Source organism: Prionailurus viverrinus, chromosome C1 (genome assembly GCF_022837055.1).
Source record: "Prionailurus viverrinus isolate Anna chromosome C1, UM_Priviv_1.0, whole genome shotgun sequence".
Classification (NCBI taxonomy): Eukaryota; Metazoa; Chordata; class Mammalia; order Carnivora; family Felidae; genus Prionailurus; species Prionailurus viverrinus.
Genome location: NC_062568.1, coordinates 43,044,539 through 43,068,202, shown reverse-complemented (window position 1 = coordinate 43,068,202; position 23,664 = coordinate 43,044,539). Strand labels below are relative to the sequence as shown.

General features: G+C 36.4%; 1 protein-coding gene across 1 annotated transcript; it reads left to right on the top strand.

Annotated features, from left to right (window-relative positions):
• The first annotated feature begins 658 nt into the window (after nucleotides 1-658).
• ZC3H15 (zinc finger CCCH-type containing 15) lies at nucleotides 659-21,388 on the top strand. The gene is made up of 10 exons (XM_047872122.1): nucleotides 659-936; nucleotides 8,668-8,769; nucleotides 13,118-13,229; nucleotides 14,282-14,434; nucleotides 14,866-14,957; nucleotides 16,099-16,281; nucleotides 17,902-18,048; nucleotides 18,213-18,314; nucleotides 19,001-19,124; nucleotides 20,571-21,388. The coding sequence occupies exons 1-10, from the start codon at nucleotides 862-864 to the stop codon at nucleotides 20,759-20,761; spliced, it is 1,281 nt and encodes a 426-aa protein (XP_047728078.1). The 5' UTR covers nucleotides 659-861; the 3' UTR covers nucleotides 20,762-21,388.
• Nucleotides 21,389-23,664: the final 2,276 nt, after the last annotated feature.

The window sequence follows — 23,664 nt, the reverse complement described above, 5'->3', positions numbered from 1 at the left end:
AAAGTCCTTGTAATAACTAAATAAAATAATGTGTGCAGTGTTCCCAGTAGTTCCCAGACTTTCAAGCACTTCATGAAAGCTGTTGAGATGTGCTCTTCACACACAAACTACGTTTGGTTAATTTCACATTAAATTTGGGTTTTTAGGTTTCATCTAGGCACTTTCCTAAAATCTGAAAATAACTTGTTAAGTATTGGACATCAAAAGATTTCAAGTTCCCCTTCTCTGGGAGGTTACTCCTGGCGCCCTTCAAATGAAACTTTTTCATTTCTTTATAAACCTTCACAGGAACCTGAAGCATGCTGTGCTCGCCGGCCGACTGGCCCTGTTCCATCTGTGCACGAGAAGAAAGTAACTGCATAGTTTGGCCCTGAGTTTTGGTGGCTGCTCCGCGATCATTCAGGATAGAGACAGTAAGGGCGACCGTTAACCGAACAAGCAGGATAAAAGAATCTCCCATCTTCAGCGAAAAAGAACGCGAAGGAAGGACCCAAGCGCAGCCGGCACCAACCAGCTCGCCCCACTGATCCTGAGGCCTGCCACAACCTAGAGAGCCAGGTGGATGAGCGACATCACAAGTGACGCCAAGTCATTTTCCCACGTCCCTTCCCTGCCCCCTCCAGGCCTGCCGCGGCACAAGCGCACGCGCAGCTCCACTTCCGGGCTCCGCTCCTCGCTACCCACCATGCTCTGCGGCACCGACCTGTCGCAAAGGCCGCATTTCTGTGGTGAGTGAGCGCCTCGCTTTCCGTGCGGTGCGGCGGCGACGGAGGCCCGTGTCCTCTTCCTCCTGCCGCGGGGCCAGATCCCCTGACGGTGTCCAGCTGCGCTTAAGTCTGGCCGGTGCCACCTCTCTCCGCAATGCCCCCCAAGAAACAGGCTCAGGCCGGGGGCAGCAAAAAGGCGGAGCAGAAAAAGAAGGAGAAGATTATTGAAGTGAGTACCCAACCCCCCTCCCCCACTCATGCTGCGAGCCCTCAGGGAAGCAGCCTCCTGGTCCCCCGCTCCATGGCTCCTGCTCGCGTCTTCCGGGGCGACGTGTCCCTCTGTTTGGCTCTGTGTAGCCCACTGCCCCTTCTCCAGCCCCGTGATGAAGCTCGCTACCTCTCATCGCTATAGTGACGCTGCTGGCGCCCCCGCACCCAGCCTTTGCTTTGCTTCTCCGCCCACACGCCCGCCTTCGCCGACCCCGGTTCAAGAGGGCACCCCCACTCCAGTGCCCGCTTCAGGGATTTTGTCCTTCTCCAGTCCTTAAAATTGAAGACGTTTCTAGGCTTGTGTTTTTAAAAAGTACGCTGAATGGGGTCGGGCTAGACTCCTTCTAGCAGGCCGGCTCAGGACGAGCTTTGTGTTCTTTTTTTACCTAACATTTAGAAGTACTAGTTACTTCTTTCGAGCCAACAAGTTACCATTTCGTGGTTTTCCGATCCATTTCTAAACTGGTACAAATTGCATAGAGAGTGGAGGTTTCTTTAAGGTCTCAGCCCACCGATTTGTACATAGCTCTTGATATATACGTTGTAAATTACATCGACAGTGCTTGAAGAGATTACGTTTCAATGTCACTAGCTGTGTTGTGTCGTATCTGAATTTATTATATATATTCATTTAGCGCACTGAACCTATATAGCTCTTTAATGGCAGAGAATACTGTTGACGTTCTTGAATGTGTTGTGTTTGCCTTCCAACGACTGCTAGTGAGTTTCTGAAGAGAGTGAACCATCAGTGAGTTTTAAGTAGTTCTTCCTGAGCTTTGGATGTAACTGGAAAAAAACATGACCATTTTTCTGCGTGTGGTATATCGGAATAATGGACAGTCTTTGTGGAATCGTCACTTTTTACTACAGCCCGACCAAAATGCCTGTTGGGTGTTTTGAAATGATAAGTTTATTTATAAATGTTTACTATTTTTAATATTTGGTATTTACAGCCGTGAAAAATAGCAATGAAAGCGCTCAGGGCTGCATAGTATAAACTTAATCAGTACTTGTGTTTGTTTCTTTTCACATAATTTTTAACGTTGCTGGTTTAACCTGCCTATAAAGAATTCTAGTAATCTTGGCCAAGTTCCAATTCTGAAGCAGAACCTGTATTCTAATTGCCAATTTGTACTATTTAGAACTGTGAGGAAGCAACATAGCCAGAACTTTAAAGGCAGACTGACTGTCATCTTCACATCTGTGTCTAGTATTATCGTTTTGAACAATCTGGACTACTGGCACTTAAGTAGATCCCTGGGAATGGTGATCTGCTAGCATTCAGTGCTGTGTAAACCAAGGATATTTTAGGGGTGACATTTTACTTGTCAGTTTTCTTTACTGAGAATGAATTAACATGATACAAAGTGAAATTTCCTTGTAGATAAGAAATTAAATGTTACCTGACAAAGTACCTCATGTATTAGTGAGCTTTAACTCTATGTAGTTATTTGTTTCATTTGTAATTGGTAGGAGTATTTTTGTTTTAAGTAATTGTGAATGAAAGTCATTGATAGTATTTATCAACTAGGAATGTCGATAATGGCTTTGTTCATCTTGTACAAGGTTATTCTTAAAGTAAAGAGGAAGCAGCCTTAGTTTCATTAATGAAGACTTAGCCAAAGAAAAAAACAAAATTAAGACAGTTGCATTCTTTCATTCTTTAACTGACAAAAAAAACCCTAACAGAGTGGTGAACTTAGCCTGTCCCCCCCCACTCCCATTTATCATAAATGATGAGCACCTTTTTAAAATTTTTTTTATTTTAATGGATGTAAGGTTTTGCAGATGGAAGTGTGTTGCATGGATATTTACTACCACTCGAGAGGTACAACAATACTGTGAATTAGTGTTAAGTTTTATCATTTGTTGTAAAACTAGATTTATAGAGAAAATTCTGTTACCCAGCCTAGTTAGGAAATAATATATTCCTTTTTGTTAAATACTATAATAGGTGCCTTTTTTTTTTTTTTTTTTTTTTTAACTTTGCTAAAGCCCTAGCATGTCTTGATGGTTAGTGCATGGGGTTAAGGATAAAAATTGATTATCCGGAGCTAAAACTGATGTACCTCTCATCAGCAAAATTGAGTGAATTTCTGTATTACAGAGTTATATGATTCATGGGTTAAATGAGATGACATGTAAAATACCTGACATATGATACATACCCAATAAATGGCAGCTACTATTATTTATTAGTATTATAAATAAGAACTAGTTAGGAGAAATAATCAGACTGACCTATACTGTCACTTGAAATAATTTCTTTCTATTGCCTACATTTTTTCTTTCCTTCTTTAAACCTCCCAAAATTTATGAATTCATTTGGATTAATAGGTATTTTTTTTTCTGAAATGAGTATATCGAAAAGGTTATGGTTCTGTTAGACGTTCATGCAGTTGTCCCAAATGGCATATAGCATTTGCTTTCTTATAGCTAACATTTAATAAACTGAAGTCAGCTTTGAGAAATAAAGGGTTTGATTATGGAAAGAGAGAAATAATCTTTGTGTTTGGGACAAATAAATAAAGGATATCCAGCCAAGGACTTGTAGCAGCAAGGAAGTAGTAATAAGACACCTATAGAGATGGGATCTAGATGTGTGAAGGATGGAGGAAGAGAAATGATTGGTTGCCAATGAAAAACTTAAGTCCAAATCAACTGTTGATTACTTGAAGCTAGATTAACCAGCTGCAGAATATCTCTTGTATGAATGGACAACAAAAATACATTAGACAGTAAGTACGGGGGGGGGGGGGGGGCGGCGGTGGGTGAACATGACCAATTAATGAAATAAAACAATGCTAGCCTCTATTTACTCTAGTGACCCAAAAGGTAGACCACAGTTATCTTGGAGCACTAGTCAGTATTGACCTGCTTTCCCAAACCCTTCCTTTTTTCAGATATCTTGTTTAAGGAGTGGAGGCTGGCTGTAAAAGAAGCATGAATATATAATAAGGTGGGAAAGGGAAGAAGGCTCAGTTTTTTTTAATGTTTATTTATTTTTGAGAGAGAGACAGAGACAGAGTGTGAGCGGGGGAGGGGCAGACAGAGAGGGAGACACAGAATCTGAAGCAGGCTCCAGGCTCTGAGCTGTTAGCACAAAGCCCGATGCAGGACTCTAAGCCATGAACCTTGAAGTCATGACCTGAGCCAAAGTCAGATGTTTAACCAACTGAGCCACCCAGATGCCCCAGAAAGGGTTAGTTTTAAATGAAGTCTGGAGTTCACTGAATGTTAAGGCTGTGGATCCTCAGGGAGCCATCCTTTTTTAAGAAATACTACCTGTTTTCTAAACTCCTTTGTATTCAGTTTCCCAAATCTGAAACACGCACACAGACACCTACACACACTGTTCCTTCCTTATAACCTAACTTTTGGGGCCTTATTGATCCAGTGAGGACTATTTGTTTTATTTTAACCATGATTTGGATTTGATTGTAACCTCCAGTCTTCCTGTCTCATATTCCCCAGACCCCCAAATCCAGGATAATCTTCAGGTAAGTGTTTGTCCTAAATTCAAGAAAAAGGGAGAAAGTCCTTTTAAAGTATTCCAAATTATAAACCATTCTATTTTCACTAGGTGTTGTTGATACCCCAGATCAACAATGTGGTATTCAGAAAGCTTTTTTTGTACCAACCTGCACAATAACCTAATTAGGTTTCTCTGGGAAATAGTTTTTCACAGTGGGAAGAACAAAGACTTTGCTTGGAGTCAAATATACCTTGGTTCGCATATCATCTGTGTCACTTAATAGTTAACTCTTACTGAGCCAGACATAGTTATCGATGTGTTGGAGAAAGGAGAGAAGACAGCCATCTACAAGTGATAAACTTATGCAGCTTCTTTAATTCTCTCAGTAAGATAAGTATTATTACCCTTTTTATAATTGGGGAAACAGGAACAGAGATTAAGCAATTTGCCCAAGGTTACTAAACTGGCCATTGGCAGAGCCAGGATTTCAACCCTGTAGGTCTGGCTGCAGAGTCCTTACTGTTAACCAGTGTGCTATACGACTTCTTTATAGTGAATCTTTTAACTTTCATAACAATCCTAAGAGGTTAGAGTGGGACCCACTTTATAAATAAGAAAACTGTGGCAAAGAAGGTAATTTGCCCAGTTTTGTTTGAGATTAGAACTTTGGCAGTCTGACTCCAGAACTCATAAATCGTCACACTATACAGTCTGACTTAAGAATTATTGAAGATTTCTGAGCTTCAGTATCCACATTTACGGAGTGAGATAATAGTACATCATAGAATCGTTAAGAGGATTCAGTAAAATAATATTGAGGTGTTTAGGTTTCGTGAATGCTAAATGGATGTGTCCCCTGTCTCCGTGGAAAAAATAATTTCTGAGCTCCAACCTAATTAGAGACTTTAAAAACACAACTCATTCATTATCTCTTAGGCTGGTTAATTATGTGCTAAAGCAGTGTAATTAAACCTGAAAAACTGTTTTTCTTCAGGGATCTGGAGCTTATATACCTCCACTAGAATCTGTTGTCATGAGTATTTCTTTCTAGCTGGTCAAGTCCCCTTAGAGGACTTTTGTCTTTCCTAAATCTTTATATGTCAGTATCTGCCTTGATATTTGGCCTTGTTTATTCATAGTTTGTTCATTTTCTGTCGTTAACGTTTGGGGCATGGTTTGAACTCCAGTTATGCTTTTCTCTGGCGAGGCATATGTAGATGCTGTTGCACTTTTGATACTGATTTCTTTTTATCTAGGGTTTTCCATCTTCCCTGCCCCCCATGAGAGCTCACTTTTTGTAAAAGGAAAGTATGGCATTTCACACTAGTTGATGTATGTCCTCACCTCTCTTCATATGTCACGTTATACTTGACCATCTTTCCTTCTTAATGAATTGAATGTTAAATTTTCTTACCTAAAAACAAGGAAAACCAGCCATTAAAAAACTCAATTTCAGCTTGTATGTACCTTCTTTTTTAAAAAAATTTTTTTTTAATGTTTTTTTTATTTTTGTGACAATGCAAGAGACAGAGTGTAAGCTGCGGAGAGCAGGTAGAGAGAGACACAGAATCTGAAGCGGGCTCCAGGTTCTGAGCTGTCAGCACAGAGCCCAATGTGAGGCTTGAACTCAAGAACCGTGAGATCATGACCTGAGCCGAAGTTGGACACTTAACCAGTTGAGCCACTCAGGCTCCCCACCTTCTATCTTTTTTTTATATATACATGGGTTATAGAAAATTCATGTAGAATTTTGTAATATGGGATATTAAAACACGAGAATGGAAATTTAAGTAGGGGAAAGTGAAATTTTGATATATGGATGGATATAGATGTGATGAATGAATAAAAAGAGAACTTTGTAGAGCTAAACCCCTCTTCAACTTGTAGTCTTAAGAACATTGATCTATTTTATTGATTCTGAGATTCTGCAAAGTTATGTTGTGTTGGAATGTCTTCACATACTAATCCTATCAATACTGTTGTTCTTTTCCAACTTGTCCACATAGGTATTCTTTACCTATAATACTTTCTTCCTATTATCTTGTCCCTTTCCTCAGAAATAATACCAAAATAAAGGCTTCAAAATAGTCCATTTATTTCAGACTAAATTCCTCTCAGAGGGTCTCAGGTCCCTTTCAAAAGTAAAGACCTTTTTGCCTCTTCCTTTTTCAAACCCACCCGTAACCGAGAATGAGAAAGAGATGCAAACTCCATTTTAAAATTAAACATATAGGGGTACCTGGGTGGCTCAATTGTTTAAGTGTTCAACTTTGGCTCAGGTCACGATCCTCATGGCTTGTGAGTTCAGGTCTGCTTCGGGCTCTCTGCCCTGAGTGTAGAGCCTGCTTGAGATCCTGTGTCTCCCTCTCTCTCTCTGCCCCTTCCCCACTTGCATGCGCTTTCTCACTCTCTCTCTCTCTAAAAAATAAACACTAAAACAAATTAAACTTCTATTTCAACCTCAACCTACAAAGTTTGGTAGTGTATGGATAAGTGGGTAACTGGCTCAGTAGAACAGAGCATTCAGGCCTGAGTGCCACCTAGGATTGTGTCGTTAAGAACCAAGTGGATTTGCTCTGCAGAATTCTGGAAAAACTCAATAATGGGAGGCACTGGTTAATGCAGAAGATGAGAGGCTGGAAACTGAGGGTTACAAGTCTTAGAAGTAGCTGATGGTTCTTATCTACAAAGACTAAGCCAGATAATTTTCCCAATGAAAAATCAGGGGTGGAATAAATCAAGAAGCCTATGTTTCTGGAACTCTAGGCACAAAGGAGGTGGAGGGGAGAGTAGGAGTGGGGGTGGTTAAAATATGAGACTGAAAGGAGTCTGTGCAGTGAAATGACCTAAGAGACACTCTCTCTCACCCGCTCCCTTCTCAAGATCTTTAGTCAGGCTTAATGCACTCCTAGGCAGAGGATCCTTCTGAGAAACAGAAAAGCCATTAAAAAAAAAAAAAAAAAAAAAAAAAAAAGACTTCAGATACCAGTATTTGGTGATTTCCTGACAGCCTTGCCACCCATTCATCTAAGGATGGAACCCACACAGCAAGCCTCCTGTATTAGTTTCCTAGGGCTGCTGTAACAAATTGCCACAAACTGGGTGACTTAAAACAACAGAAACTTATTTTCTCACAGATGTGGAAGCTAGAAGTCTAAAATCAAGGTGTAAGCAGGGTCATACTCCCTCTCAAAGCTCTAGGAAAACATCTTTTCTTGGGTCTTCCAAGATTCTGGCGGTTTCTGGCACTCCATGGCATTCCTTAGCTTATACCTACTCAAATACACACTCAGACTTGTAGAGTGGCTTCTGAATGTTTTTGTACTAAATGCTTATGAATAGATAGCCAAAGATCATCAGTGCCTTGCACATAATAAGCATTCCATATGTGATAGCTGCTATCATATTAATAGCTTTCACAAATTACTATATTAATATTCCAAATTTAAATAAGGTATCGCTTTTAGTTAGGTATACCTCAATTTTAGTATTTCCATATTAACAACAGCTAGGAATGTGTACGTTTCAGTAATTTGAGTTCTATAAATTTAACTGTTTTGAAGGTCTCCTGGCTAGCTCAGCATGCAGCTCTTGATTGTGGGGTTGTTAGTTTGAGCCCCACATTGGGTGTAGAGATTACTAAAAATAAACTTTAAAAAAAGTTGTTTTGAAAAGATAACTTACCAAAACAGAACAAAACAGTGCAGAACTTAATGCATCTTATGCAGTATTTCCCAAAATGTGTTCAGTACTACACAATCCTGTAGGATACTCTGAGAAGAATGCATTCTGAGGTAAAATAAGATGTGGAATTGCTCCTAACTATATCCCTTCTGGTAAAGGCTCTAAGATATTGTACGCTTAAGAATTAAAAATACTGTTAACCAAGCATTTTCTTAAACTTACTTGACTGTAGGTCATCTTGTCATGTATCACAATTCTGCACATCCAGAATTTATATTCAGAAACAGACTTTGGAAAAAGCATCATAGAGTAACAGGTTTAGTAATGATAAGTATGTATTAAATTGTAAAGAATCCTGGGTCATATGTTGCCTTGACTTGATGTTTTAGCGTTTTGCATGTCTATATAGCATAAGAAGGAATAGTTTTCTTACCAATAATTAAATGAAAGAATGACTTTTAGATATGACTGAAAAAACAGATAAAAAATAATATAAATTGCTAAGTTATTTCTGTACTCTTTTTCATTCAGGATAAAACTTTTGGTCTAAAGAATAAGAAAGGAGCAAAGCAACAGAAATTTATCAAGGCTGTCACTCACCAAGTTAAGTTTGGTCAACAAAATCCACGTCAGGTAAATAACTTAAATTTCTGCATTTTCTTCATATGAATGTAATAAGGCGTCTGTTACGGATAAAAGTATTTGGCATGGTAATTGTATTTCAAAATGTAATCCTCTAAAACTTTTCTGCATCTTCCCTTTGTTACTCAGCAATACCTCTTAGATATTCCTCCAAGCCATTTTGATATAGCTCTAATTTATTCTAATGGCTGCGTACTGTTCTAGGATGTGGATGTACTATATCCATCTGTTTCAACTATTTATAAATGATCCCTTTGTTTCCAGCGTTTTGACACTAAGAACAATTCTGCAAGAAGTATCCTTGTACATGTGTTCTTATAGGCATTTGTGCTTTTTTTTCTGTGGCGTAAATTATCTATGACACATTTCTAGATCAAGGGAAATGGATTTCATTTTTTCTTCCAAAGGAAATGGATTTCTAATTCAATAAATTATGTCCCTTTCTGTAGAGATTGTAATACTTCACATTTTCATTTTCAGTACATGAGTTATAGATACTAAAGTTCTTTTTAAGGTTTTCCAATCTGGTAAGTATAAAATGAGATCTCATTTTTACTTTGTTTCCCTCACTACTAGGAGTTTGAGTATCTTTTGTTTTGGTTTGGTATGTTTTTGTTTTGTTTGAGTATCTTTTCATATGGTTGTTGACTGTCTGGGTTTGTACTTTTCTGACTTGTCTATTCATATCCTTTACTTTTCTGGATGTCTTTTTCATGTCATTTATGAGAGACACTTTATGTCTGCATTACAGATAATTTGTGATGTTTCTATTATATCTGCTATACAACAATTTTTACTTTTTGTATTGTTAGATATGTCTAGATTTTTTAAATAATCTGCACTACTAGATCATGTATGTTTTCTTACAGTCTATAATTTGTCATAAATTTTTATGTCACAAAGTTAATTTTCTTTCAAATGAATAGCCACTCATACCAGCATCATTTACCACTGAATTGAGATACTACTATTGACATATAGTAAAGTCTCAAGTATGTTAGGATCCATTTCTGGATTCTCTTTTATGTTCTATTTATTATATGTCCATAAACTAGTGTCACATTGATTTTGATTCTTGTGGCCTACTAACATATTCTATTAGATATTAAAGGGAGTCCTTTCCCCCAGATGTTACTCCTTTTATATTTTTCTTGGCTACCTTAGGCATTTATTCTTCCATATGATTTTGAAATAATTTTATCTATTGGCAGTGCATTCAAAAAAAGTTAGTCCCTTTTCTTCGAGTTATTTAAATCTTTCACTTTCTTGAATTTAAGAATTTACAGACCTGCATCTTTACTTTTAAAATGTACTTTTTTCACCACTCTGTCCTTTTTCTTAACTTTTGGAAATACTTTTCTTTTCATCTGTGATATCAGAATATATATTTGTGATCCCAGTCTGAAACAAATTTCTGTCACTCAGATTATCTCTTTAAATTAGTGCCTCCAACATAGAGGCACAGCCAAAAACTATTAATCTTCCATGGTGCTAATTTAGTAGCCTGGTTTACTAAAAACTCATGCTGAGATCTTGGAGTCAGATCAATTTGGGTATGAATTCCCCTATCTTCTTTGTTATATGATCTCAAGTTATTTAGCAACACTGGTCTTAATGTGTACAGTGGAAGGGCACTTACCCTTGTAAGGTTCCTATGGTCGTTAAATGAGAACATAACATAAATCTTCTGGTGTAATACAGGTGTGTGGAAATAATTCACTTTTCTTCCCTTATCCCTTTTTTCAATCCTATTCTGCTCTCCATATTTTCACTTGTGGGAAGTATATTGACTGGTAATTTTATATTTCATAGACCTGAGAAAGTCATAACATTCGTGGTGGTGGTAATTGGGATTCGTAGTACATTCAGGATTATATTTTTTGATAATTTCTTGGGTACCTGGGCTTTTATCTGTGAAATGAGCAGCAGTCCTGCTGTTAGAGCCAGGCAATAGGCACCCTACTGTAGGTCTTGTGTTGCAGAGGATGACCCTACTCTTTCGCCTCCAGACATAGCTCTCCCACAGGCAAGGAGTCAGTGAGGTCAAGGGAATTTGTACCATCTCTCTCCACAATAGTTCAGGGCCTGCAGAGGTCATGTTACCCATGTTTATCTTAGAGTATCTGTGCTGCCAAGTAGCACATATGCCTGAAGTAGTCAAAGGTAGGGTGTGTGTTCACTTCAGTGACACATGTATGACAAAAGAAGGGTGTGTGCTAGGAGTGTGGACAGAGCCTGAATCCATACCATATCCTACCCCATACCTTCCACCTTCATGCACTCACATGATGGGATGAAATTCAGGGTGGGAAGAGGAGGAGGAGGAAGGCGTTGACTGCTGCCATGCTCCAGTGTAGAACTCCATGGAACCTAAGCATTTTAAATTTGAACCTGTCCTTCCAGGTCACAAGGTATATTTCTTAAACAGAGGTATAAACCATACTTTGTTTAGCATTAGCTTGATTTCTAACTTACAAATACTCTAACTTACAAAAATGGTTTATGAAGCCTCCGTTGTACTCTTGCTCTAGGCCCCATAAATGTTAGACATGTGCCTAGTGAGCAAAGATATTTTCATTAAGATAAAATGACTTAAATTTTTTCTTTTTAAAAAATGGTTTATAATTTTTCTGTTTAAACACATCCCATCACATCATCAAAGTCAGGATTTGGGATGTCTTTAACCTAGCATTTAGTCATTCCCTTCCTAAAATTTCTTCTTCCATGAATACTTCTTTGTGCTGGATTTCTATCTATTTCTTTGATGTTTCTTGGACCCTTTTGTAGGCTTTTTAAGGTTCTGTTGCCTCATTTAATATTGGTATTCTTCAGGGAACTGTGCTCTTGTCACTTTTTTTTCCTTGTCACTTCTTCATGCTGTCCTATCTCATATACCCTAAAGTTTTAATTATCTATAAGCTGTTTCTAAAATTTTTATTTTAAAGCAGACCCTCTCTCCAGATACCAAGATCCATGTCCACTTGCCTTCTGAGTATTAGCTCTATCCAGATGCTCTGTAAGCATCTCGTACTCAGTATGTCTAAAACTGAGCTCATCTCTAATTTCTACCCTGAAACCCGTTCCTCTTGTATTCCCTGTCTCGTTTAACAGCACTAACCATAAATGTAATAATTCTAGACTCCACCCTCTCGCTTACATTTTATATCTAGTCAGTCACTTAGTAGTGTCAGTTCTGCCTCTTTAAGAGCTCTCTCTCTCACTTCTCTCATCTTTTCTGCATCCTTGCTACTAATGTCTATGTTAAGCTCTTGTGTTTTCTTGCCTACAGCAGTTGCATTAGCCTCCTAATTTTCCTTGCCATTCTTTGGCTCCTTCTAGTCCACTTTTCACACAGTTGCCATTGTGATCTTTATAAAACACAGTCTGATTATGTCATTGACTTACTTTAAGCCTTTGAATTTTCCCTGTCACCTACTGATACAGTCCAAACTTTTCATTGATGTTTCTCATACCCTGTTCCTTCTGGTCCCTGTATCTTTGCATTGGCTGGCTCACTCTGCATTCCTTTCCTTGCTCATCAGAAGAATTCATCCATAAAGTATTAGCTCAGTCTGATTTTTATAGGCATGTAGGTAGGCATTCCTTGTTCCCAGAGAACCACATATTATATTATAGTTGTTGACATGTCTGTCTTCCCACTAAATTCTGAGCTTCTTTAAATAAGCATCTTTATCTTTTCATCTTTGTATTCCCTGTCATCTAACATAGGACCTGACATATAAATATTTGGATGAATCCTCTAATCATATTAGGTATGTAAATCGTGTGCCTGGGACTGTGTCATATGTCATATTTGTTTTGTTTAATCTCCCACATTGACCTAGCTCAGTGTTTTCCCACAAGGGTACTGTAGGTATTTTGGGTGGTACAGTTCTTTATTGCGTGGGACTGCGCATTTCCTAATGTTGGCATTTCTGATCTTCAAAACGCACCCACATGTTTCTGGGGAGTGGGTGGTTGTCATAAGAAAATCCCAGGTGAGAACCACTTACTAAAAAAGCTGGGCATGTAGCAAATGCTTAATAAATGCTTATTGCTGTAAGCTTTTGAATATGCTTTTTACTTGGCATGGTACCATTTATAAATTTTTTTTAAAGTCAACTGATATAAAATCTCGCAGTTTCGTTTAAAAGTTTAACCACACTATTTAATATATACCGAAAAGCCATTGTAACACTGATACTAAGAGGTAAGGACTATGTACGTGTACATGTGTGAATGTTTTGTTATGTTAGTGATGCTATAATGTACTATTGTATAGTGAAAACAATTTTATTATATGAAATCAAATTACATATTATACCTGGGAATATTATAGGTAGCACAAAGTGAAGCTGAAAAGAAGTTGAAGAAAGATGACAAGAAGAAAGAATTGCAAGAACTAAATGAGCTGTTCAAACCTGTAGTTGCTGCTCAAAAAATAAGTAAAGGTAAACTTTAAATGTGAGGGTATTATTTTTATCAAATAATACCAAATATCAATATCAATATCAAATCAAATATTCATGGTTAAAAACTCTTAATTTATTTTATGAATACACAGACAAAAAAAAAAAAAAATAGCAGAAACAGACCCATAAATTACAGAGAACAAACTGATGGTTGCTAGAGGGAAAGGGACTGGGGGGCGATGGGCAAAAGGTTGAAGGGGAGTGGGAGGTACAGGCTTCCATTTATGGAATGAATAAGTCATGGAGATAACAGGTACAACATAGGGAGTGTAGTCAGTGGTATTGTAATAGTGTTGCATGGTGACAGATGGCAGCTATACTTGTGGTGAGCATAGCATACAGACTTGTCAAATCACTGGGTTGTACTCCTGAAACTAATGTAACATTGTGTTATCAACTATACTTCAATTAAAAAAAAAAAAGTCAATTTGTTTTAATGTCTATTTTCTTCAGATTATAAGCTGATGTGTCTGCTATGGAAATGATCCTTCCTTTGTCAAAATCTGTATCAGTGACTTTTTTATGAGTCCTTTGTTTATCTGCTCAGCTATGTGATTGTACAACTATAACTCCAGCTACTAGCCCCCCACTTAAGGCAAAATTAAGGATTAGACAGTCCACTAATTGATTTATAATATCCATTCTTTGGTGGTGGCCAAGGCAAACCTATGGTTCTATAAATTGTAAGTTCTAAACTCTTGGCAGTATACCTCCATGTATATTTCTCTTTTGTCTCTGCTTCATTGACTCCAACTAGACAATGACTGTGGAATGTGTAGGAGTTTGTTTGGTTTCCCACCCCTGGAAATAAGAGTAAGAACGGTAAGAATAAAAGAAACAAATACAGATATGAAATGCTGTAGAAGGGACTTTAAAGAAATGTCTTAACAGTCATTTGTAAGTGGTATTTTCCTCTCACATCAGTGAATAGAAAAATAACCAGTTCACCAACAGTAATTATATCTCAGATAGAAGCTATACTTTGTGATCTGGCAGGTTGTAATACAAATATCGTGTGCCATTTGACATAGGTGCAGATCCCAAGTCTGTGGTGTGTGCGTTTTTTAAGCAAGGACAGTGTACTAAAGGAGATAAATGTAAGTTCTCTCATGACTTGACTCTGGAGAGAAAGTGTGAGAAGCGAAGTGTTTACATTGATGCAAGAGATGAAGAACTTGAAAAAGGTATTTTTTTAAGACCTTTTCTTAAAACTATCTTTTGGTTGTTACCAAGATATTTAGTACTTGAAGAATATTTTGGTCTTTATGAGGGCTGTGTTTGTATAGATAGATAGATAGATAGATAGATAGATAGATAGATAGATAGATAGATAAAATTGTTTTCCATAAAGCCTGAATTTATAGCATTATGTCCTTGATTAAATGGACATAATCACCTTCTCTTCCAGTACCACCTTCTTACTTGTCTAAACTACGTAGGATTTTGGTGAATAATTTCATAACACTGTTTATTCCTACCTATGGCATAATTTAAAGAAAATGTGTTAGGTCATAAATCTTATGATACAGTTTTCCTGTTTCAGGAGATATGCAATATGTTTTGCAAACAGTAGATAAAATTATAGTATTTAGTTTTCATATCTCTTTTTATTTAGATACTATGGATAATTGGGATGAGAAAAAACTGGAAGAAGTAGTGAACAAGAAGCACGGTGAGGCGGAAAAGAAAAAACCAAAAACTCAAATAGTATGTCCTTTTCTTGAATTGAGTTGCTGTGATATTTATCATTAGGGAGAATTATGTGGCAAGGTATTTGCTGCCATTTTTTACTGGATCATTTTTTAAATTATTGGATCTTTTGATAAAGATAAAGTGCATCAAGCTTTGTTTTTGGAATTTACAAGTGTAAGTTATATAAAATTAGATTCTTAATTCAAAAGTAACCTTTGAAAACCATGTGACTGAAGTCTTCAAATACCATTTTTTAAGGTGATTTTACTTTCTATCAAATATGGATGAATACAATTACATATTCAGATAAGAATTCTCTCCTTATTTTTTTGTGCAAAATGAATGGAAGGAGAATTGATAAACACTCTGTTTTAGTGTTAGGTAGACTTTAAATCAAGAAGGTTGAAAATATTGTGACATTATGAATTGCAAAATGAGCTTTGGGTAGGTAATGGCTCTAGTATTCCAGGAAATGTACTTTTAAAAATCGGTGCCTGTTTCTCAGACCTTCCATTCATGTCCACATATTTATCTGTAGGGAGGTTATGGTGAAAAACTGTGGTGTGCTAGAAAATTCTGAATACTAGTTTAACTTATATCTGTTGTATTTTTTCGGGAAAAAAGTATTGTTTGTTAGTTTTTCTTATTTCTGAAGTTTATTACATGAGGCTTCAATACAGTTGTATCCTTTGTTGTTCCTTTTGTACCTTGCTTCCTTTCTCTCTTCATAGATGTGAGAAATTGCCTATAATTTCAAATAATTCAAATAATGTATCATTACTGCATGTAGTTTTTAAGAAGGATCAAGCCAAAACAAAATCATTGGTTTTAGTTTTTTATAACCATTTATATTTTTTCACTTCTTTAAAAATCAGACTGGGTGTATATTTACAAAGGCTAAACTGAGACATGTCCTTTTGTATAATACAGAATTTGGAACAGTGTTGAAAATTTTATGTAGATCCTCTCTAAAGGGAGTTTGCCATTGTATTAAGAATTTTAAGATTATATGTACATTTCTGTACAAAGTGTGCTCTGTACATAAGTGAGTAGCATAAGGATGTGAATAAGAATGTACTTGTTCCATAAACTTCAGCATTTACCTTGGAAATGGACTACGCTGAGCCACTACTGGTGAATATTATTGTCTCTATAGGTGTGCAAGCATTTCCTTGAAGCTATTGAAAACAACAAATATGGCTGGTTTTGGGTATGCCCTGGAGGTGGTGATATTTGCATGTATCGTCATGCACTTCCTCCTGGATTTGTATTGAAAAAAGATAAAAAAAAAGAAGAGAAAGAAGATGAAATTTCATTAGAAGATCTAATTGAAAGAGAGGTAACTAGAATTTTCTTATGCTATGAAACTACAGCAGTAACTACAGCAGTATTTGTTGGGAAATTATAATATTTACCACTTGGGGGCATTAGCATGTTATGAAAGGGGGGAAAAAAATGACCTTTTCCCAAAGTTGCCTTACTTTTTATTTAGTTTTTTTTTGTATGTCTAAAATGTAAACCTAGCCATAATCGTCAGCCCATCATGACATTAATTTTGGGATTATAAAATAACTTCTAATGCTATTGGCTTATCAAATAAATTCTTTCTGTAAGATTGATATACTAGTGTATTCATTAAAATAATATTCAGATTGAACTTGAAGTTTTAGATGTTTTTCCTGATGTCTTATTCTTTAGCTATTTTACTAATCAAACGTGTTAAAGGAGACAACTTCTACAGTTTTTCAGTTCATGTTTTTTCATCATTCCTGGACTCAAAGCACTCACTCTGTTGATAGAGGGGAATATGTCTCATTGAAGAGAATCTTCCGCTATTCATTTCTGGCTCAGCACAAAAGAGGTTTACTCCATGAAATAGTAGACACAGCTACTGAGTTAGATATGGCTTCTGGGAGTGACAGGAAAATGTTGAGATTATTGGAAATTCTAGATTTAGGGTTGGATATTTCAAATTATATCCAGTTTTCCCTTCTTTTGGATAACCTAAATACGTTGTATAAATGTCTAAGGTTGGGATTATATATATTTGTTCTTAAATGGTCATATTGTTTAGCGTCTCAACGGAGGCAATATGCTATAATAGAAAATACAGACTTCAGAGTCAGGTATATTTGAGAATGTTTGTATCCTAGTTCTACAACATATTAGCTGTTAACCTTTGGTAAATTTCCAATCTCTTTCTGTTCGCTTATTTGTGGGGATCAATGTGGTAGTATATGTGTATAAAGCATTCAGTACCAAATACCTGGCAGATGGTCAGCAAGTATTATTTTTCCATACATTTATTACTTGATTATTGGCTCTGAGGAGATGATGTTTTTGCTTAGTTTTTTTTCCTCATCTCCTGAGGAACACAGATGAAACCTGGTATTGTCATAGTGTTTTTCATATTTTTTTGTTTTCATCAGTTAATTTACATTAAAACAATTTCTCCTGACAAGTTTTCCTCACTTTCAATTTTGAAAAGAAATCCAGCTCAGGATAATATATTTTACTGCATTTAGAAATGTTTGTTTTTCTGGGGCACCTGGGTGGCTCAGTCGGCTGAGCATCCAGCTCTTGATTTCAGCTTAGGTCATGATCTTAGAGTTTGTGAGATCGAGCCCTGCATCAGACTCTGTGTTTACAGCATGGAGCCTCCTTGAGATTCTGTCTTCCTCTCTTTGTTCCTCCCTCGCCCGCACGCACGTTTGTGCTTTCTCAAAATAAACATTAAAAAAAATAAACATTAATGTTTCTCAAAATAAACATTAAAAAAATGTCTCTCTGGACACTTGTTTTGCTCATTGCTACATAAAATGAAAATGAATCAATTTATTCTAAATTTGATGTCTTAACAGTCACAGGTAAAGACTTACTTGCATTAAGAGAAAACTCTTAAATACTATTAAAGATGATTTGGTGGGGGAAAAAAAAAACAACTCTTTTCTCTTTGCAGCGTTCTGCCCTAGGTCCAAATGTTACCAAAATCACTCTAGAATCTTTTCTTGCATGGAAGAAAAGAAAAAGACAAGAAAAGATTGATAAGCTTGAGCAAGATATGGAAAGAAGAAAAGCAGACTTCAAAGCAGGGAAAGCATTAGTGGTATGTCCCAAACTCACCCGAATAGATTCTTTATTCTTTCTTTCATTTTATAATTTCTGTGCCATGCAAAATTTATTGTAACTTAATCATGTGTATGTCTGAAATCAGTAACCAGGAAATGTTTGAAATTTGCCCTGAGTTGATATGTTTGTGTACCTGAATAGATTAGTGGTCGTGAAGTGTTTGAATTTCGTCCTGAGCTGGTTGATGATGATGATGAGGAAGCAGATGATACCCGTTACACCCAGGGAACAGGTGGTGATGAGGTAAGAGGAAGCTTTGGCACTTGTGCTCATGTTGATGGAGAGAGCCCATAGAAAGTAACAGAGTAACATGGTTAAGAGTAGCAACGCTGGGACATTGGTTCAGATCCTGACTCTAACCTGAGAAATTACCTATACTATAGGTCTCCACACTGTTCTATAATAGAAACATGCAAGGTACTTGTGAGAATTAAATGGATTAATAAAATTATAATTCTTAATAAATTAGAACAGTGACTGGTACAGTTAAGTACCTGTATGTATTAGCTGTAAAAAGTATGTGTTTTATTTTCCCTCTAAAAGAAAAAAAAGATTTGTTTGTTTTCTAATATTTTATACTGAAAAAGAAAGTACAGAGTAGGAAGCAGGAGACAACAGCAGAATCATTTAGTTATAGGTAAACGTAGCTGACTATTCATTCTTGGTATGGTATAAAATTCTGACTTCTGTCTTTGAGTTGAAAATAAAAACATCATATTCTGTATGTCAGAAAGAAGCTTGAAATATGGCATTGCTTTTCTTTTTCTCAAGTTTAGAAAAAGGAATGAATTTTGACAGTTGTCAATCATTTGTTTTCACTTGGCATTAGTAAAAATTTTGTTTCACTAAGATAAATGTCAGAGGTAAAAGGCAAGTAATTTATGAAAACTGTCCTCCTAAGTAACAACTTTCTTTTCTGTGTTTTTAAGGTTGATGATTCAGTGAGTGTAAATGACATAGATTTAAGCCTGTATATCCCAAGAGATGTAGATGAGACAGGTATTACTGTAGCCAGTCTTGAAAGATTCAGCACATATACTTCAGAAAAGGATGGTAAGTATGCTAATTTGTGTGTAATTTGAAGAACTAGGATTCTGTCTAAAGAGGGAAGGGGGTAGTTTAGACCACACTGGCAAACTTGGATGCCTGCAGGGACCAGACTGGCAACATAAATGTGTGGTTTGACTGTATAGAGAAATAGTGAATAGTGGAAGCTGTAGAAATGGGTGACTGGGTGGATATTGAAGCCATTAGCTGAAACTAGAAGGGAACAGAAATGAGTTTGGAGGTGCAGGTAGTCAGTTTGGGATCTCATGATACGAGAACATTCTAGAACACACTGCAGACCTCGGTGTTCTGGAGTAGTCAAAAGAGGGAAAGCTTAGGAAAGACACTGAGAAGGACAGAGGAAAATTAAGAAAGAAGTTTCAGAAAAATCAAGTAGGATGAGAACTGGAAATAATTCTTCAGTTGCTGTTAGGGAAGAAGTTGTAGGAACAGGGTGCCAGTTTTCATCAGGACTGCGATGATAAGAGGAATGAGGAGAAAAATAAGCACATATGTAATAGTGCCATGACTGAAGAGTTTGAAGAGAAGTGAAAGTTCAGCATGGTTAGTATGAGAGAAAAAGGTAGGAAGAATACTAATCGAGGCAAAGGTTGAGAGAGCAAAACTAAAACTTATTTTTACAATAAAGGAATACAAGTTATAACTTGAAAAACTGGCTTGCCTTCCTGAGATCCAAGTGCTGTAAGACAATATTGTCTTAATGCCAGTATGGAGACCGATTTGCTCCTTTTATAAGTAGGACTTTGGTGACAGTAGGTATGATTGTAAGAACTTCCAAGGCTATAATCCCTAAGATTTTTGTGATCAGAGATGTTTGAAATAGCTAAAATCTACACTAGGCTATTAAAAATTATCTTTGTGTAAATACTGGTGTCACGAACACAAAAAGACTGCATTTTTGTTTTCTCCGTCTTTTCGAGCCTGTAAGGAAAAGTAGCTGCATAGCCCTAGTCTAGGTTCTTTTTTCACAACTTGATGACAGGATGAAATGTTTTTGGATTCACATGTATTTGCACCGTTACAACTAGTGTGATTTAACTACTGTTACCCCAACCAAAAGCTAAGTAGCTGCTTAAAACATTTTTTGATTCCATAATTATTTATTCAAATAAAATATGTGGAAGTTGACCGTTTAAAACCTAATTGCTAGGTCAGGTAGGAAACAAAATTGTATAAGGTAAATCTTGTTCTCAAATGTATAGACTGTTAAGCAGTTAAATGTCTATAGTACAAGACATACCTTACACTGGGTCTAGGTAATTGTCACAAATAAGCTTAGAAAAAGAAAGATCAGTTCTTGGTGGAATAATCTTAGGGAAGGCTTTCATGAAAAAAGGAAAAGAAATGTAGTATCAAGTCTGTGACTATCAATTGCTAATGGAATAGTGTTTTTTGTTTCTGGGCCTTATTGATTTCAATATTTATTTTTAGAAAACAAATTAAGTGAAGCTTCCGGAGGTAGGGCTGAAAATGGTGAAAGAAGTGATTTGGAAGAGGACAACGAAGGGGAGGGACAGGAAAATGGAGCCATTGATGCTGTTCCTGTTGATGAAAATCTTTTTACTGGGGAAGATTTGGATGAACTAGAAGAAGAATTAAACACACTTGATTTAGAAGAATGACACCAAACAAGTCTGAAAAAATTAAGCCAGCTCGGCATGAGTTGAAATTGACTACAGTAATTTTTTTCCACCTAGAATTCTTCAACAGGATGTTTATTTCCCATGCTGATTCTGGAGGGCTTACTCTCCTCCCAAAAAGGAATATTCTCCCTACGTCTTGTCTTCTGACTTTGGCTACATCTCATAGTAAGTTCAGAGTAGTTCATGATAAATTGAAAATATAATGGTCATTGCAGAAAATGATTGTTGTAACTGTCCATTCAAGTAGGAAGTGTAACTGCTTTTCCAGCTTTTGATTTTCATTGGGCATGTATTATAAGAACAACATAAATTTAAATTTAAAATACCTTTCATTTAATGCAGTTTTTAATGAGTGATTTCATTTTCTTTGTATTTATATGTTTTAAAGACTGCCTTTAAAATATGAGCACTGTATTTCATAAAGGAAACTGCATATGCAGATTCAGTATTGTATATCTTGGGACAATTAGATGGACATATAAAAGGAACCTTCTTTAACCTGACAGAATCAGCTGCAATGCCCTGTGTTAAACTGTTTTAAATGTTTCCCTCTTCTTTTTTGCCAATAAAGTTGTAAATAAAGACCATCATACATTAAAATCCAAATATGGTCCTTTTTTTTTTTTTAAGTTTTTATATGAATATTTTTTTAAAACCTGTAGCTTAAGGATTTTAATTAAATATTATCTCTTATAGTTACCACAGAAGGAACAGACATTTAAGGATTCTCTTAACTGGATATGGAACTGTGTAGAATACTGACAGTACTACTATGAGTTTAGTAAACTGTTATGAATTTGGCCTTAAGAAGAGACTGTAGGTAATGCTACAGGAAAGTCTAATTTCCTGAATTGATAGATACCAGCCTAATTAAATATCACCGTACAGTTGAACTAAAAACTGCTTAGTATCATTGTGGAGATGGCTGATATTATAGTAGTATATACTGAAGTTTGATTACTATGAAAGCATGTAAACAAATCCACCAAAAACCTGAGCTGAGGGTCTTTGTCATTGAGTTCCCATGAAAAATTAGGGTGATACATTTAAAATAATTTTTTTTGATGTTTATTTTTGAGAGACAGAGTGTGAGTGGGGGGGAGGAGCAGAGAGACAGGGAGACACAGAATCTGAAGCAGGTTCCAGGCTCTGAGCTGTCAGCACAGAGCCCTATGCAGGGCTCAAACCCACAAACCATGAGATCATGACCTGAGCCGAAGTTGAACCACCCAGGTGCCCCAAGGGTGATACATTTTAAATGGACATAATTTGCAAATGACAGATTTGTACTAGTTAACACCTTTCTGTCACTTTATTTTCAAATATTAATACAGTGCTGCTTTTGTTATCTGCAAGTATAAATGGATTTTAAAGCAATCAAGATAACATAGTATTAACATGTCGGGTGACCTGAGCCCTAATCTCATTTTTGCCTCAGATAAATTGTATGATTTTTAAATCTGAATCTTAGTTTCTTCATCTGCCTATAGCAGTTAAAGTGCTTCTTAATTGTAAAACCTAAGAAAAGATTATTATAAATCTTGTCAAATGATATCAAAGTTGATAATGAAATAGACTTTCTATCAATTCAGTACTAGTACTGACACTTTCCAGATGTAGAACATGAGCCAAGTTTATTTCCCATATGCAATGAAAGTATACTGAAATACTCTGCATATAAAAAGACTGCTTGAGTTTTAAAGTTTTTATCTATGAAAGATTTGTTTCATTCTTTATACAAAAGTTTTAAATGTTAGTAATTACTATTTTAATAATGAAACATTTTCAAAATAATCCAAAGAGCTTAAATCTTTCTAAAGCTATAACCCAAGCAATCTTTTTTTTTTTTTTTTTTGAAGCCATCTAAAACTTTTCTGAATAATTACATTTACCTTAGACCCTACCTTTAGTCCATTTACTTTAGACTGTAAGGCGTTTGTGTGTATGTTTAATGTATATGGTATAAAGTATTACTAGCTTGGGGCACCTGGGTGGCTCAGTCTAAGTGTACGGACTCTTGGTTTTGGCTCAGGTCATGATCTCATGATCTCACAGTTCAGCAAGATCAAGCGCTGCATCAGACTTTGCTCTGACAGCTCAGAGCCTGCTTAGGATTCGAACCTCTCTCGCTCTCTGCCCCACCCCCGATGGTGCATGCACATGCACACACACACTTTCTCTCAAAATAAATAAACAAACATTAAATAAATAAATACTATTTTACAGCAAACATGATTTTGAAAACCCACATTTTCTTTAATAAGTGAGTCAAAGAGATGATGCTACAGTGGAGGTAATTTTTGATATCTACAGTTCCTTAAATCTAAGGTGGTCTTCATCTATCTTGCCCTTAGGTTTCTTCCATTATAAATACAATCAAAAATGTTCAGAGAACGCAAAAGTATTTTAATATGAGAAAAAGTACAAAATTAAATCCGCTTCTAAAATAACATATTTCAGAGGCCAGTAGATAGAGTTTTGTATTGTTCACAGTACAGTTACCTTATGTTGGTACAGTAAATGTGAAAATGGCTCCTCTTTTCAAACCCATTTGCACATAACTTTAAGTAGTTTTTTCTTACAAATCGTTCTTTTATGTATATCCCATGATTAACAGTACATCTCTGTAATCTAATTTCAGTTATATGTCGTAGCTTCATTTTTAAAGTTTGTGGTTTATGGGACTCCTGGGTGGCTCAGTCAGTTGAGCTTCTGACTTTGGCTCAGGTCATGATCTCAAGGTTCACGAGTTCAGGCTCACTTTGGGTTCTCTGCTGTCAGCGTGGAGCCCACTTTGGATCCTCTGTCTACCTCCCGTCCCCAACTCATGCTGTCTCTCTCTCAAAAATAAATAAATGAATAAATACATACATACATACATA